This window comes from Micrasema longulum, unplaced genomic scaffold (genome assembly GCF_059751315.1).
Source record: "Micrasema longulum isolate JH-2025_06_02 unplaced genomic scaffold, ASM5975131v1 h1tg002263l, whole genome shotgun sequence".
NCBI classification, from domain to species: Eukaryota; Metazoa; Arthropoda; class Insecta; order Trichoptera; family Brachycentridae; genus Micrasema; species Micrasema longulum.
In genome coordinates, this window is record NW_028279421.1 from 312,291 (window position 1) to 331,666 (window position 19,376).

General features: G+C 32.2%; 1 protein-coding gene across 1 annotated transcript in view; it reads left to right on the top strand.

Annotated features, from left to right (window-relative positions):
- The window catches only part of v (Tryptophan 2,3-dioxygenase vermilion), a 60,271-nt gene extending 46,370 nt beyond the window's left edge, over window positions 1-13,901 (top strand). The window contains exons 4-9 of the mRNA XM_088239782.1: window positions 277-399; window positions 4,399-4,635; window positions 8,328-8,446; window positions 10,054-10,181; window positions 11,385-11,478; window positions 12,960-13,901. Coding sequence (XP_088095908.1) covers window positions 277-399; window positions 4,399-4,635; window positions 8,328-8,446; window positions 10,054-10,181; window positions 11,385-11,478; window positions 12,960-13,170 — 912 coding nt within the window. The 3' untranslated portion in view covers window positions 13,171-13,901. The remainder of the gene's footprint in view (window positions 1-276; window positions 400-4,398; window positions 4,636-8,327; window positions 8,447-10,053; window positions 10,182-11,384; window positions 11,479-12,959) is intronic.
- Window positions 13,902-19,376: the final 5,475 nt, after the last annotated feature.

Consider the following 19,376-nt stretch of genomic DNA (forward strand, 5'->3'; position numbering starts at 1 on the left):
AAAATATATATTATAAAATCTAATTACTATATGTTATATACTTTCTTTATAATGTATTTTACGCACATATTTTTTTATTAGTAGCAAAATTTGGGGGGTCATTGACCCAATGAACATATGGGAAAGCCGTCGCTGCTGTAGGAACACATTGACAGTGCTGTTTATGGAGATTTTATTAACTTATTTGTATCTGTATGCCTCAGTTGATGGCACATAAAATCATCATAGCATTGATTTCATGCATTTAAAGTTTGACTGTATTTGACATGATTTCAGTTGCTGGTAGACCAGGTGATGATTCTAGAAACGATGACTCCCCTGGACTTTATGGACTTCCGAGAATACTTGTGTCCGGCTTCCGGATTCCAGAGCTTGCAGTTTCGCTTGATGGAAAATAAAGTAAGACTCATTACCATGTGCGGTGGTCCGCCCTTAGATTGGATGGAACCAATGCTTTAATGCAATGCAATGAACTGCATAAGTCCGTAGATTGCATTGAGGCGGGCGCTTAGTACTAAATGGAATGTTTGCGCATGCGCAAATTTAGTTCATTAAAAGCCCAACGGAAGCAGTTAGATAAAACCAATCTATGATTATCTTTATAAATATAATTCCTCAGTACGTGTGATGTCACTAAACTCTTCCTTTAGGAAGTTTAGCCGTTTACGGCTTAATCGATTTACGCGCGGTTTTCAGAGAAATGTAGATCTTTGCGATGCGCGTGTTCCTAAATATTAAAATCTTCAATCTAACGAGTAAAACCGAAGTTAGGAGCATAAATGTTATATTTATCGATCTACCAGGGTTGTATTCGAGAAGAATGCATTCTAGGAGAATGCATATACAAAAGAAATGGCAGGATGTTGTTTTTTTGTATTTAAAAAAGAAGTGTCTCAAAAATGCATGAAAAATTCATAAAAATGGTTTTAATAAGTCAGGAGTTCTTGTGAATTAATCGATGATAATGATAATCAATCTAGATTTCCGGTTTGCGGAAAGCCAATTCACCAATCAGCAGAACTCATCGTAGAGAACTTGTGATGTCACAGGTGAAGTAATTTCAAAACTTAAAAAAATCATAGGACACAATACATATTTATTTTTATTTTTTTAATTTTGGCTCAGTTTGATCACAAATAAAAAATACCACTTAATTTCCTCATTCCAACAGCCTATTTTTTACGTATTTATTAAGTTTAAAATAATTAAAAAATCTGCAAACGTCGAGTACTTTTATATAAAATGAAATATTTTGTGACTTCTTTGGGACTTTAAAATTCAAAGTGAAGTATTTTTTTTCTGAGAGTGATTGAATAATTATGTTTTGACATAAGTAATGTATGTCAATCATTGGCAATATTGGCCTATTTAATAGACAAATATGAGTCTATGAGAATTGTAAATGGAAATATTATCAAATATTACATAAGAATCGATAAAATAGCGGTAAACAGAAGTTTTATTTATAAAATTGATAAAATAGAGGCGTATGACATTCCTTTTACAATGATTGATAATTCTATGACATTTTAGCCTATCGCGAAATGTTTTTTTGAGGTCATGCCTATTAAAGAGGTTATGTTTAAATATTGTACATGAGTCCTTAGGTTCATGACGCGTAATCTCAAAAACATAAATGACATTATGTCACATGATTACTTCACATGTAAGGTATATTACTGTGATATAAATAATTATGTCTGATACAGGCATTTAAAATTCAACATTCTGCATTATGTAGGAATTTAACTTCAATAAGCATAATTAAATATTATTATAGGATTAATTTATTAACATTAGCTTATTTTTATTATTATTATTATTTTCTTTTTTTTAGAAAACATACAGTACAGTTACAAAGTTTTATATTTTACACAGTTAGACTTATCTCTAATGGACCAGCGAAGTTTCCATATTACGAGTATAAAGTAATTATATGTAAGGTTATTAATTAAATGTAAGGTTAATAATAATAAATAAAAGTACAAAAAAGAGAAGGAAAAAAAAAACATAAATAGAAGTAAAAAAATGAAGAAAATTTGTAAAAGTAATTAAAATAAAGAATGAAAAACATGCTCAGATGTAAAAATAAAATAAAATAATAATAACATATTTTTTTTAAAAGGAAAAACATAAATATACACATACATATTTTAAGGGATTCAAAGAAACGATGAGACGAATCTTTAAAGAATCTTTAAATAAGATAATAAATTGAAGTCAATTTAAAAACATCTTCAAAATTAATGACACATAGTAGTAGCGATATATTGATTTTATATACATATACAATATAATTAGTAGTAGTTTAAAAGTACAAAAACATATCAATGCAGCAGAGAAAAAATAAAGATTAACAGGTATAGGTAATATTTAAAATTTGAAAAGCAATATAAGGAGAAGATTTTAAACCAAAGGTAGTTGATTAAATTTCAGTAAAGCGATTTTCGCGGTAATACAAATTTCAGTAGATTTTTTTTATTAAAATGATTAACTTTTCATATTCACATCGAGAGAACACATGAATTTGCACTGAAGATGCTGGGTTTTATTCTCCGAACGGGCAGAGTTTTCGAGAATCCCAAGAGTTCTGTACAACTCGTTCATGCGTAGCAAGCTTAAGGGCGCGTCCATAGTGCGGGCCTAACGCGGTGGCGACAGCGGGCGCGTTAATTTCAAACATACGAAAACGTATGAAAAACGCCACACATGGCCATAGTGCGAGGTGGGCGCGACAAATTGATGTTTGAGGCCTAAAAGTGCTTCGTTGGTATGAAGTGCACGTGAGGTCAGATATTCGCTCGTGTTGGAGAAGGTTCAGAAAGGGTTCTGAGGTGTCTACGTGAGGGAGTATTGGAGTTATCCGTAGATCTATTCCACTGCGTTCCTTAATATCTTAGTCATATCATATCGGAATCTCATGTACAATGAGCAGATATCACGAATTGAAAATATTCAAAAGAAATTCGTTAAATACATGTGTTTCCGGTTGAAACTTGAGTTTAAATCTGATCAATATCTTCAAATATGTAAAAAAACATCACCTCTGCAAAAACGTCGTAAAAAAGCTGATATAATTTATCTATTAAAAATTGCCTCTGGTTCAATTGACTGTCCTTAACTACTGTGCAAACTTTTTATATTATAACATTAGTTCCTTCCAAAGTTCTAAGGAATAACCCTATTCTTCATATTCCTCTTGTTTGATCTAATTACAGGTAAAATTCATATTTATGGCGAACTTTCAATAATTTTAATGTAATGACAAAATCATTAAACATAGATTTATTTGCAAATAATCATAATGACGTGCGGCGTTTGCTTTCAAAATAATTCGTAGTATTTTTTCTTTTTTTTTGGATTTACATTAGATTACTGTTCATTTTATATTCGAGAACCTTTTTTAACTTACTGTGATGCTATTTGTAAAAAAAACTGTAATTGGCGTATTTGTAATTTGTTTTGTTTTATATTTATGATAAATGTAGCTGTTGTTCATCCAAATAAAGATTTTAAAAAATATATATGTATATATTTGTACCTTAAAGCTGAAATGCTGGAAGTCACATTTGGGAAATTGTTTACGAGAGAGGTTTGAAGTTGTAAAACTGTTTCAAATGTATCTCTCGAAGTAAAAACACAATTTATTGTTGTTTTTTTTGAATTTATAGGCTTTTGATAAGAATATTTAAGAAAAAAACATTTAAAATAAGGACTATCCAATAACTATAGGACTTCAATGTTTTTTGTTCTAACCGCTCGGCCCGCGTCTTAATTCTTCTTTGAACTTTAGAATAAAAAGTAATGTAAAAAACAATGTATTTTTAAACTTTTTTTAGGTAAAAACATTAAAGTATGCGCCATTAATGAATTACTTATGAAAATAACAGGTAAATATAAATTTAATAAAATGGTATCAATAGCAATAAAACAGTAATTGAAAATAAACAGTATATGAAAAAAAGCAAAGTAAAATAATGAAATTAACGGTAAAAAAAATACATGATGGTTAAGTATGGTTGATTATGATAATAAGACTTAATCTTACGCAAAATCCCTCGCTGTGTCAGAGGTAGTTTGTTATAAAAATTGTGGAATTTATTCGGTTTCCACTGCTTTAATTGCAAACCGTTGAATTTTGTTGAAATCGTGAGTATTATTACTGCACTACTGGTGTTTTAGAACAAACTATTTCAGTAGTGGTATACTGGAGACTCCAATATTTTAGGCATTCATAGAATCTAAATATACGAACAAAATTACATTCATAACTCAATTTTGCAAAAAAATGTGACTTCCAGCCTTTCAGCTTCAAGGTACAAATATTATCCAGCTCCTATGCAAAAACACATTTAAATTAAAATGTATGCAGTGATTCTTGTTGATTTTTGTTTTTAGATAGGTGTGAAGCATGAGCATCGTGTGAAATATAACCAACGTTACTCAAATGTCTTCGGGCGAGATCCGGAGGCCATGAGCTCCATAGAACGGTCGGAGAAGGAACCGTCCCTCATCACCCTGGTGCAGAAGTGGTTGGAGAGGACTCCGGGATTAGAGAATGAGGGATTCAACTTCTGGGGCAAGTTTAAGACAGCCGTGGATAAGATGATCGCCAATCAAGTAGAACTTGCAGAGGTAAGTTGAGAGACCCGACGAGGAAGTTCAGTGGTTTTTTAAAAATTTGTTGATAGTCTATTAAATTAAGCCAAAAAAACCTTTTGTGTTCCGAAACTTTGAAATTACCATCGATTATTCCAAGCATAACGCATTCCATGCTTTTCTGTGCAACTGGCTGCTTAGTCAGAGTCGTACTCTCTGCGTCCTACTGGTCGTTTAAAACTAGAGCTGACGCGTTCGCAAAATTTACACAAACGCATTTAAAATCTACAGGATGTTGATTTTAAAAAGGTTAAATCAAATTTATTTATTTGACAGAATTCTGCAGTCCATTCTAACGAAGGTCGATACAACTACCCATAATAAATACAAGCACTATTAAAATAAAATGCAACTAAATAAAATTAAAGCTAGGACAAAAAAAAATTACTACCTCAAGACAAGATCCGGCCTATCTTTGTGATTTTTTAAATCTATAAAGACTTACACCAAAAAAGTCCAGATCTTGTCTCGAGTTTACAACATGACACAATCGGGACATTGGAGCATGCAAACCATAGTTTGCGCTGTGTTGATCGAGGAACAGCACATTATTATTTCGCAACCGGCGGATTGGAACATTGAATGCCACTTGTTCCAGTAACGATGGTACGTCAATCAAGCCATTCAGTAAATTAAACATAAATATGGAGTCAATGTTATTTCTACGTTTTTGTACACTTGAGATTTTTAACATTGACTCCATTCCTCTGTAAGTGTAGTCTCCCCTCTCAAGGCCATGCTACTTTTCTTGGCAAACGATGTTGCACCGATTCGATATGATTTATCCGGCCTACATAGAAGGGAGACCAGATCACGGATGCATAGTGTAAAAAAGGACGAACAAGTAAGCAATATAGTGTTTCAACCGTGAAGTCACTAGATGTCCCGCTAACAAAACCCAAAAGTTTTAGTTACTTGTTAATCATAGTTTCAATATGTTCATTAAAGGTAAGTTTACAGTCCACGATAACTCCGAGGTCCTTAATAGACTTGACTACATCTAAATTAATATTTTCTTTTTTGTAATCAAAGGAGATAGGTTTTTTAATTCTATAAAAATACATTATTTTACATTTTTTAATATTTAATTCTAGGTAGCTGGCTTTGCACCACATATTAAAAGAATCAATATTCAGAGACTGTTTGCTGCTTCAGTCAGCTGAAGCAGCAAACAGTCATTTGTATTTTGAATTATTTTAAGAATTTTATTGTCGTCCGCAAAGAGCCAAAAACGAGTGAAGGAGAATACATTTGCTACATCGTTAATAAACAAATTTAAAACAAATGTGCTATTTTTTTTATTCCTGTTGGATTAGAGGCTGTATATATGAAAAAATATACAATGGGTTAAGAAAATGTAATATAATAATTCATTTTTACACAAGGACATTTTTAATTTATATTAATATTTTGTGTTCATCATTTTCAACGAACTAAATAATAAAAAGGCTAGTTTTCTGCCGCCATTTTCGCCAGAATTTTTTTTGGGAGCAACACGTTATTAAATAAGTATATTACATTTTCTTAACTGACTGTTTATGTTTTGCTCTAACCCAAAAGGGATTTTAAAAAACATAGCACGTTCGACTAAAATTTAATATTAAGGTTTTTTAAAGCAATATTCTGTACATTAAAAACGTGTTTTTGTATTGACCTATACATGATTAGATTAAATGAACAAATACATTTATAAACCAATCCATAGCTAAACATTGAATATGAAATATTATATTTTGACTATAAAGAGTCTCAGCAAAATTCAGACGAACGCAGAAGCATCCTGTGTATATTTTATTACCATATCATTAGCAACTAACAAAGAAATATTAGTCTATGTCACGCTCATAAGCGCGTCTGAGCGCGAGTGAGACGGATATTATTTTCATAATGCGTATGCCTTTGTGTAAGTGCGTCGAATGGGTTTGTGTAAGTGTTGCGAACGCGCCAGCTTTGAAAAATCCACCAGTATGTTAGGACACATTGGTTAAAGACTCCAGTCTTTAGGGAGGTTAGAGTGGAGCTTCAAAATATGGATTAATAGTATTAGAGTAAAAGTAGAGTAAAAGTTGTACCTTAATACAGGAACAATGGTCTCGTAGGTAGAATAATTTTAATGCAATAATTTAGATATAGTCCACTCTATGTAAATGGAATAAATAAATAATTTAGCAAAGTAAATAATTGAAATATGGCAGAACCTTGCTAATCCGGACTCCCCCTTATTCGGTGAACGCGGTAATTCGGACGGATAGGGCGGGAGCATTCGCGGGGGAGGCGGGAGGCACTTCATCTGCGGCGAGCGCCGCGCTTCAGTTTTTTTGTTTTTTTTTTGCTTCATTACAAATGCGCAGCCTTCCTACATGTATATTTTTCACTATTGTTAATGTTGTCGAGGTTGTTCTTTGATCCCGTGTATGTTGGATTCGTTCTGACATTTCAGCTACCATTGCAGGAGCCATCTTCAGGGTAAACTGAGTGTTTTGTAGAAAAAAAAGTATTTTATACTAGCAATTTGTACTGTGTCGCAGTCGGCAGCAGGCACATTCTGTATAATTTTTGTAGTGTGTAGTGCCGGGAACCGTGTTGAGTTTAATTTTAGCATGTCGTCTATGTTTATGTTATTTGGGTGTATTTCAATTGCCTATAAAGGCAGTCGTCGATAACGACACAAGACATCTTTTCGCTTTCGAACCAAAGATTTCCATAAACCTAGAAATTACAGTGCATGAATTATAAAAGAGGCATTTAAAATACACACCCAAATAACATGAACAAAGTTCAGGGAGAGAAAAACATGTCGAAATCCGGCGCTCCCCAAACACTACATTCGGAGATCGTGCTTTTGCCGTTGCCGGCCCCTCTGCCTGGAACCGATTGCCTTCAAACTTACGAATCATTGACAGTTCAGATCCCAACTAAAATCTCACTTCTTTAGTTTATCATACCTTCAATTTAATATCAGAAAATATAATATAATATGTCGCTTTACTTTAGTTAGAATGTAAGTTTAAGTATACCAATTGTTATTTTTATTTTTTATGTAAGTATAGAACTACTTGAACTTTAAAAAATAAAAAATCTCCATCTTAGAACAGGCTGAGCCATATTAGATGGAGACTATCCTAAACAGAGAACGCTCCGTTTTCATTTTCTATTCGCTAGTTCCCTGTTATCAAATATGTATACTTATATTGTACAATAAATTTAATAATAAAAAAAATAAGCGCCCTTGAAGTGTATATTACTATTAGTATTAAAGACGACGGCACTACACACTACAAAAATAACACGGAATGTGCCTGCTGCCGACTGCGACACGGTGCGAATTACTAGTACGTAAACTCATATTTTTTCTACAAACTTTTTTACACTCAGTTTACCTTGAAGATGGCTTCCGCAATGGTTTCCGAATCGTCGGAACGAATCTAACTTGCATGGAATCACCCAAAAAATATACATATTGATAACAGCAACCGTGAAAACTACGCATATATTGTCTTTTGATAATTAAAGAAATTTCTAAAGTCAAACGCACATATTTTACTACCATTAAAGTAATGCAGACCACAATCTGAACGCCTTGATAATCCGCCAAGGTCCTGTTTTTTGCCTGTCTGGATTGTCGAGGCCCTACTGTAATATTTTTAATTGACGGTGTTTGTTTCCAGGGTGAATCCATTGAAGTAACTAAAAACATTATGTTGGACGTTGAGAACAAAAAAGAAGTGTACAGATCCATTTTCGAACCGGAGGCTCACGAAGCTCTAGTATCTCGCGGAGAAAGAAGGTTTTGTAAACAATATTGTTTTATTTATCGTTTTTAAGTTAATACAACTTTGATAACATTGTATTTAATAATAAAATTGATTGGGTAAATATTACAACTAGGTAACGTCAAAATCAGCATTTTTGAGTTACCCACTAAAAACACATATTTGTATCTTCCTCCATGAATGCCACAAGAAGGCAAATCACGATTCATAAAAATCATATCACGGGGTAATAACTATAACTAGGTACTTTAAAAAGCCCACTAAATACATATTTTTTTTATCCTTCTCTATGAATGCAACAAATGTTTGTTTTTAGTGGGTAACTCAAAAATGCTAAATTTAAAGTTACCTATAGTCCTTAAAATATAGCATGATTAAAATGACAACTGCCAAACTCATGTCACTAGTGATGGGAAAGTACCGATCACTGACTATGTATGTACCTATTAAATCGATTTTATCAGTTTTTTCATGTAAAAATGAAACTCTGTTTCCAAAAATTGATATAAAAACGCAAAAACAAGCCTATTGAAGTGTGTTTAAGACAATTATTCACCAAAAAATAAGACATTTATACTTTTTTTCATGAACAACATCAAATGAATTATTTTTTTATTCGATCGATTTACATTGATGAATTTGTTCCATATTTAACATTATTGCAAAATGATGTAATCTTGTAGGAACGTCGTTAATAATTAGGTTTATTTAAGTTTTTTTTTTGTTTTAAAGCTGATTTTATGTATTGATGTTGATTTATATGTCAAGCATTGTATTAAAAATATAAATTGACATGCCAGATACGAATGATTTTTCGTGTGTCAATATAAATCACTCCTTAGACGTTACTACAAAGTTATGTCGTCACTTTTGCTGACAATGGTCATTCTAATCAGCTATATTTAAGGAACTATAGTGGGTAACTCAAAAATGCTAATTTTGAAGTTGAAGTTGTTGTAATTACACTAATTACCCAACGATATTAAAATGATTTCAATGCATAACTCTAATAGGGAAATATCACATATTACGAATACCGATAAAAATATATGAAATGGATTTAGAATAATTAATTGTATCTTCAAAATCAGTATGGAAATTGTAGAGAAATGTTTTCATACATAAATGTAAAAAATAAATTTAATAAAAATACGTTGCAAGAAAAACGCGACGTGTTTAGCCTTGGTTTTTTGACGTCAAGATTCGTGATAATGTTCTCAACAAATTTCAACAAGTTTCAAGGGGCGTGGCCAATGGAATGACCATTTTTGCGGGAATTCAAAATTACACATTTAAAAATATGTTTTATGCTACTAATGATTAACAAAAATAATTTTTTTTACTGGACAGTATTTCATAGACCTTTATTACTTTTAAAATGTAAAAACAAGTGACATTTCCTTGTTCCTCTTTCTTTTCTAACTCATATAGTATCCATCCTGCGCGACAGTGGATTCATCTCCCATCCACTTTTAAAGATATTAGGTACTACAGTGTCTCTGTTTAAATCACGTCTGAAGAAACATCTCTGAGGATAAAAAAATGTGCTTTTAGTGGGCATTCAAAGTTACTTAAATAGTTGAAAAAAAATGTATCAATACATATAACATTACTATTACAGATTCACTCACCAAGCTCTTCAAGGTGCCATTATGATAACATTCTACAGAGATGAACCCAGGTTTTCTCAACCGCATCAAATTCTAATGCTTTTGATGGATATTGATTCCCTGATTACAAAATGGAGATGTAAGTACTTTTTTTTTTAAAGACACCTAAATAAAAACTCAACACATGGGGCGCAATGTAAAAGGGTGCAACACATGTGTAGGATTTTGGTTGTTGAGGGTCGGAGCTTCTACCCCAGTTAGAGATTGACAGAAGACACGAGGTTGCTGTTAAATGCATATTTATTACATGGTGAATAAATAGTGAATTGTGTTGGGCGAGTGATGGGTTGAAGAGACTGCACTTGAACTACATGCTGGAACTGTGTGACTGCGTTGAACTGGACTGACTGAACTTAACTGGTCGACTGAACTGGGCGTTGACTGCGCCCTGTGGTATTTTTTATGGACCGCGTTCCTTTGTTGTTCATATCTTGATGGTCTCTCTTTCTCTTCAATCCGTACCTCATGTCTGAGGATGGTGATTACGCCTGACTCTAGACATGGCTCGTATGTGGACAGTCTTCCTCCATTTGGAACGGTCTTGTGCTCTTCTATAGGCATTTGTCAGTGATGCTTCTGATAATTCAGTGACTATGCCGCTCCATCTTGTCGGTTGACGTGCACGTGACTTCCCAGGAGAAAAGTTTTCTTCCAACCAGAGTTCCCAGGAAATATGTCCAAAGAAATGCAGGATTCTTTTCTCGCACATGGATGTTAGTCTTTCTCCTATGTCCAGTTCCTGGAGTATAGATGCATCAGTACGTCTGGCTGTCCACGGGATCCGCAGCATTAGTCACCAACACCACATTCCGAAAGCTTCGATTTTTTTCTTTTCAGATTCCCTCAGAGTCCAATACTCCCCACCGTACGTAGTCTAACACTGAGAAAACCAAGGCCTTCACCAGTCTCTTTTTGGTGTTAATGGTTATACTGCGATTCTTCCAAATCTTCACCAGCCGACTTATAGCACTTTTGGCAATATCTATACGTCGCCGTATTTCACCTCCACACCCACTACCATCGCTGATGGTAGGGGCGGTGTTAATGTACTGCAGAACGATGCTCTCGTATTTCTGTGCAATACTGTTAGAGTTGCATAATTTGTTTTATTGGATTCTATGGAAAATGATGACACCGCTTCATCGGTCGTTGCTCAATAGAGCATCGAAATATTGCTGAAATATCAGGTGAAATATTTTGGCACGTGTGTGTCATCGATTATGGACTATAAACCCCACACATGTATTGTGTCACGACAAAATAAAGTATTTTTGTCTTACAGATAACCACGTTATAATGGTGCAAAGAATGATCGGGTCACAGCAATTGGGAACTGGTGGCTCGTCGGGATATCAGTACTTGCGTTCCACTTTAAGGTTTGTATTTAAATTTTTTGTTGCTCCCTTATCAAAATTATAATTTAAATTTATAAACAAAGTATCACATCATCATGGAGTTACATTAACTTGTACATCCTAAGTCAAGATTAATAAGTGTGAAATTATGGTGAATAGTTCGCAATCAACCCACTTTTACTAACAAAATCAAAAGCATTGAATTAGACATGCCCCTCAGATAGGGTCGCCAGTTGCCATCCGCCCTGATACATTGGGACTGTCACTGTTATTTAAGCCCTCTGTCCCGAAAAAAACCTACAGTGTCCCGATTTAAACATGCGCAATGCCGCAACAGTCTTAACTTACAAAAATCTTCCACGGCCCTACTGACTATAAACAAGAATATCGTGGCAAATGCTTTACCAGTACCGATAAGCGCGGTATGAAGGTCATAAAAACGTTAATAAGATATTGTTATAAATTGAATATAACAACCAGAATTATCTTCGTTTTTAAAAAAAGATAATACAATTCTATAAAAAAAGTTTTCAACTAAAATTCTTCACATATATATTTTTTTAAGTATAATCAAAGGCATAATTTTACGTAGAAACAAAGGAAATGTCACAAAAATGTATGTGTTTTAAAATGCTTGTTATTCTTTTCAAAAACAAAAAAATGAAATTTTGCTCCGGCCACTTTCATATTCAATTTATTATCTTCAAATTATTTCAACAAGTTTAAGTTCGATACTTAGTCTTTGTTGATATACCAGATACCTAAGTTTAGTCTAAATTTGAAATAGCGTAATCTGCCGGTCTAAAAGTAGTAATATTTTAGTTACATAAAAACTTTTAAATATATTTTTTAACAGAAATACCTTCAAAAATTATTGTTATTATTTAATTTAGGTTGTTTTATTTTTTTATTATTGCGCGATTAAAAAAAACATTCGTTTTAAAATGGCAAAATCGTATGATTTCCTCATTTTGCGTGCGTTTTACCAGACTACAGCCTTAGTGTTAATTGCTGTTTGAGTTGATTTTCACAGAACCATAGAACCATGACGAGACTTACATATTATGTACTTATATGTAGGTACAAATTAATGAACATTTTTTGTAGATTACCTATAAAATAAATCACGGCACGCCACTGCACTACATAATAGTTTACTCTGAACGGTAGCCAAAACGTCGGAATGAATCCAACTTACACAGGATCAACCAAAAAATAATATATAATCAATGAATATAATAAAACGATTTCATGTTTTAAAAAAAATATATATATAAGTATATATAATAATATTATGCTGTTTTGTGTGAAAACAAAGGTTACATTATTATATTCTTTTTAATCCTTCGCTTATTACTTATTATTATTTTAAAAGTGTAATTGTTATTAAAAGTTTATAGGTTATGATTACAATAAACGGATTCCGCTTTATCATATCAATGTTTGATTATATTCAATTTTGTCTTTATTATCAACTGTTTATTACATTGATGCTTTTGCAGTGATCGCTACAAGGTGTTCATCGATCTGTTTAACCTGTCAACGTTTCTGATTCCCCGGTATTTGATTCCTCCATTGGACAAGAGCATGAGGCACTGCCTCAGCCTAACTTGGGGATCACGAGACCGTACAAACAACCAGCAGAACCAAAACGGATTGAACCACAACGGACACAATAAAGAGATTGAAAGTTCTATACAGACATCCATGTGATATCCTCAAGCTACTGTCAGAATTAGAAATATTTTAGTTTTACAAATGTAAATCAATGGCCATTATCCATACAATTGAAGGCATGTAAAAATATAAATATTTTTTTATCCTGACCTCTACTATTAAACTATGACCAATATTTGTTGATACAGTAAACTTAAAACTATACGTTTTTTCCCGCTATACCATATCGTCTGCTTAGAAGTAAAACTCATTATTTCCAATATTGAGCAAAAATGAGTTAAGTGTACAAAATTCATTATCTACATTCAGGTATGATATTTAAAAGTCATTATCTGCCTTAAGTGGCCGTACAATAAAATAAAATCACACAAAAATAATTAATTACATTATTTTGAATTTTTGTGGAAAGTAAAATTAATATGATTTTTACTTGTTGTTGAAATTGATGTAAATTTTGCAGGTAAAAGTCACTAAATGACTTAATGAATTTTACTTGTCAATGGTTTAAGATGTATCTATTGCTTCCTCCTGACAAAAGCCATCTTTCGGTTGGGGGGGTAAGTGGGAACAGGCGGGGGATATCGCTTTCTCTCAAATATCAGCGCGATAGAAAGAGAAAGCTACAGGGATGGGCCATCTAGTGGGTCATTGGCCATTCGATAATTAATATCATTAATTGACAATTGTCACTTTTTTCCTGACAGGTAAAATTCATTGATTGCAATTTTTCAATTTTAAAGCAAAAACAAAACTAAAATAAAGAAAAATTAACAAAGATCTAAAGACAAATTATTACCCTACTTGCTAAAAAAAAAATGTTTAATTCGTCAAAAAATAAGTAAAATATTTTAGAACATGTAAAAAAAAATTTGAACCTCATTATCTCACAAACATGATTTATGCAAATAATGAGTTTTACCTCTAAGCAGACGATATGATCAATGAAGGCAGGTTTAAGGTTTTACAATTTACATTATAATTCTATATATATATATATTTTAAGAAATTTAAATTGACTTTATCAACAAGTTAATATCGCCTCACTGTAAACCATAGGTTAATCTCAATTTCATAAACATACAACATTGAATTGTATTTTATTATTTTGATTATTTTAAATAGAAGTTATCTATAAAATACAATAGACAGACAATTGACATGGACAGCTCACATCAATAATTTGATTAGCAAAATAGCAACATTATCGAGTCTTTTTTAAAAGATCAAAAACTTTCTTCCCGAAAACAGAAAAAAATCTTATGTATGAAACCTGTCACAAACAACAAACCATCTCGCCGTTTGCTCGTAAGGGTAGGCAGAGATGATAGAACGCCACATCACTCTATCTTTGCATACATATCTCGCTTCCTCTACATACATACATTTTCTCATGTACGCGCGCCGATTATTCCGACTATTCACAGGTCCATCTTCAAGTATTTGTTGGATTTGGGCATGCCATGTCTTTCTCGGTCTTCCCCTACATCTGCATCCATCAACATTCTCATTGTAAATATTCTTAGCCTTTCTTTCGCTGTCCATTCGCTCTACACGTCCAAACCAGCGCAGAGCTCCTTTCTGGATTTTGTCGATAATGCTTATCCCCAGCCTTACATAATGTATGGATTTCAACATTTGTGCATATATCGTACATAGTTTTACCACACATTAGCCTGAGAGATCGCGTTTCGACAGCATTTAGCCTTTTTTCATCCCTGTTTTCCAAGTCCATACTTCGCTCCCATACATCAGGGTCGGGACCAGGACTCCATTGTGAACTGCTAATTTTGCCTCTTGTCAAATCTAAAATATGTTATATGCAACAACCAGGGGGAACAGGAAACCAAAATGACATAAACAGACTACAATGACAGTAAAATAAAATATTGAAGCCAGTTTATGACCTCCCTTATCTAATACCAACTAAAGAACTCTTTTAAAAAACTAAACAAATTAATGTTAATGAACCTTTTCAACTACAATCTTTAAAATTTATTCATAAGTTAGCCTCTGATATCATTGTAGACAAAGAACTAAAACTTGAAAAAAATGTAATACAAGTACAAGATACATAATACAAGAATATCAGAACAATATCACAAACAACATTCCAAAACAAGATAAGGACAATCGAGACTAATAAAAATTATACAATAAACTACCCAGACAAAACTAAACAAAAGACAAACTTTTCAAAAGGCGTAAAAAATATAATTATCAACAACAGAGTTAAATAAATATTATTTTTGAAAAATGAGTGTAATAATCCGTGAGGGTTAATAAATAAATTTCAAATAAAAAATAATGAAAAAAAACATTTAGAACTGCCATAATTACGAGATAGCTTCTGCTCTTTAAAACGTTATCCTTAAAATTGTCTGGAAGGTTTGTTAAATACAAAAATGGCCATTGATGAGAAACCATAATTTAAATTATAAATAAGTTTAATTAAGATTGATAATATATTATTTTGTTGTAAACTACTTATATTACCTGTGCTACGACCCCTGTCTTGATGGCTGATTCTATGCCACTATATTTCAATATAAATAATATATTTTAGAAATAGTTATATTTAAGTTTCATTTAGGTATTTAAAAAAAAATGTGTTCAGTTTTGATTAAGTAAGCAGAAACGGTGTCAATTATACATTTATATTTTATGTGTACGAGTACCTACTCTTTATTTATAAATAAATAGATTAATACGGTCCCTAAATAATCTTCAATATAAAGAATGATATTTTTGAATACAGATGGGTTTTGCTGTCTCAAAAAATAATAAAGGTTTTTTCTTTTAATGACTAGTTTATTGTGATCATCCGTTGAAATAAATTTACAAAAAAAAGTAAATATGGACAATGTACGAAATGAAGAAAGGTAACAAAAAATAAACTTTCGTTATATTTTTAATAATCAACACGAATAAGGAAGTTCAGTGCTATGGGAATTTGGATACAAAAAACGTTTTCTTACACGCGCTAAAAATTAGAGCATTTAATTGTACTACGAAGTTTCTCAAAAATGTATTAAAATTATCATAAAAATTGTTTTAATAAAAATGAACTACTTTGAACTACGTCACAAATTATTAAGAATCAATCAATAAATTACAGCATTTCTATGTGTTGTGATAGATTTCCGGTAGCCCTTTTTTTCAACGTTTAATGTATTTTTACACTATGGGGCTCTACTTTCAAATATCAGCAGCACTCACCAATCAGAACTTGTCACGTCATGGGCGGAGTAATTTCAAAAGAAGGAAACTTAAAAAAATCATAGTGACGATAATACGCTACATATTATTTTTATTTTTTAAGTTTTGCTATTAAAAGTCTATTTCACAAATAATAAAAAAAACCACTCAACTTCTCATTATGAAATAACTTTAGCATTGAAAACATTATTTCAGTATTTATAAACATGCAATCATAGAATTAAGAATAGTCCAGAAGCCGCATACGCGCATCAAACAGAAGGCGACTAAACTACTCTTAAAGGAGTTGTTTTACGTTTTGACCCATTAGTTTCTTTGTAGACGTCGCTCAGTACGCAATTCCCGATTTGAATTTAACTATGCCGTGTGGTGTCCGTTTTAAACTGTAGAAATACTGTTGGGATCTTAAAGAAACAGGACGGGATCACATTTCATGTGTAAGTAGCAAATGCATTATTTAAAAATTGAATTATTTTTCCATCTGTCAGATTGACAAAGAAAACAAAATGAATATTTTGTTAGTGTTGCCAGGGTTGTCAAATTTTTTACGCTCTTTGCTCATCTAATGAGATAACTAATGAAAATTGGACCTCTCAGATTAAACAACGCCATGGTGGATATTTGACCGACATTATCTTTAAAACATCAAATATTATTTAACATGACATAAAAATATTTGTTTTATGCAAAATAGAATTTGTTTTATTTTTCAAGTTCGAAGTTCATTAATTAAATTACCGTTTCCTTATCTACTGTTGTATCAATCAATATCGGACGAAATCAACAGAGATGAAGAACATTTAAGAGAAGGTAATATAGAAGTCTAGGCATCTACAGGGCTTATGACCTGTCAATTGCTGGTTTAAGTGGCCACTTTACACACTGTGAAACATTCACCATTCTGCCCATATTTACATTTGTTTCTTACATTTGCGTTATGATTATATTTTTCGCGATCTGGCAACATTACGCGGAGACTTCGCGCATGCACGAGGTTAAAGTGGGCGGTTTTTTGGACACAGTCAGATGTATTCAAATATGATCCTACGCTCCTTCTGGACTATTCTTAATTCTATGGATGCAATAAATATTTTAGTAAAATGTAGATTAAATGTTTAACACTCCAAAGGTCACATCGAATCCGATAGATCCAGCATGTCAGTGTTATTTTTGTTGTATTTCTAGACTGCTTGGGTCGACGGGGCCTTTCTTTTCTATCGCAAATCGAGAATGTTATTTTTTTTCGATAAATATGAAAATAAGATAAAAAATGTTTCTATTTTTTATGTTTCTATATTTTTTAGGTATCTTTAATGAATAAATTGATTCGGTAAAATGAATCTCACAGATCCAAAGCGACCATCTATATGATTTTAAATTAGTGACCAACAAAGGAGTGTTGATGATGATCTGGGTTTCAAGAAATTAAAGAACATAGTTTGGACAATACATGCATATTATGAGATTATGAGAGATCCGAAAAATCTCCCATACCAACCTGTCTGGACAGCGTGGTATGGAGCTACTTAATTGTGGCCGTCCAAAATAACCCCCCATAATGATAGGAGACTAAAGGGGGAGGCCTATGTTCAACATTGGACAAGAGACGGCTGATGATGATGATGCATATTATTTTCAAGAATAATTTGAATGACAATGCATGATTGTTGCTTTGTATAAAGTTTTGAACGGCGTTTAAACCACGTTTTATGCTGCAAAATGTGACTTACTTCGTAAATCCACTACCCTAATTCTTACCTTTTTTACCAATAAGAAAAATAGCTTGTGCAATCAAGAGATATGAGAGAAAAAATTACATTAATGTATAACTTTAAGATTAACATTTTGTTATGTTTTATGATAAGTTTAATATTATAAATAAATAAGTTGTACTTATCTTATTGATTGATTTGGTGTTTATTTTGTAGAACTCCATATTTAAACTTATAATTAGAAATCAAACACTGATTTGAGTCTACTGAACAAACTTACTTACTTACTTGTTCAGTAGACTCAAATCAGTGTTTGATTTCTAATTATAAGTTTTGTACTTATCTTGTTATTCTTTCCTGCCAAGTTTTAGTGGTACGTTAAAAAAAATAAGTGGTTAAAAACAATCATCATCATTCCCTTTCACCAGCTAATGGTGCATAGGGCACTGCATTGGTACACAACTCGCAGCTTATCTTGATCATGTTTGTTACATAAAGGTAAGATGATCAGTCTTACGCTTCGGGTACCAGTCCAGGGACTTTGAAATATTCTGGTGTGAAAACACCCTTTTAAATAAATATTTCATATCAACCATATCGGGAATCGAACCCGAGACCTCTCGCATGCAAGGCAAACGCGCTGACCATTACGCCACGAGGCCGGCTAAAAACAAAGTTGTTTTGATTTATTTTATTATAATAAAAAACTACAAAGCAATAGTTATAAAATATAGCTTGATTAAAATGACAGATGTCAAACTAATGTCAATAGTGATGGGAAATTACCAATCACTGATCATGTACCAATCAAATCGATTTTATCAGTTCTTTTATGCAAACATGAAACCCTGTTTCCAAAAATGGATATAAAAATGCAAAAACAAGCCTAGTGTGTTTAAGACAATTATTCACCAAAAAATAAGACATTTATACTTTTTTCATGATTAACATGAAATAAATTATTTTTTTATTCGATCATTTTACATTGATCGATTTGTCCCATCTATAACATTTTTGCAAAATGATGTAACCTTGTAAGAACGTCGTTAATAATTAGGTTTATTTTAGTTTTTTTTAAAAGTTTTATAGCTGATTTAATAAATTTATGTTGATTTATATGTCAAGCATTGTATTAAAAAAATAAATTAACACACCAGATACTAATGATTTTTCGTGTGTCAATATAAATCACTCCTTAGACGTTACTACAAAGTTATGTCGTCACTTGCACAACTGTCATTCTAATCGAGCTATATTTTAAGGACTATAGTGCTTCAAATATAAAATTCATATTATTTTTATTCAAAACTGGAC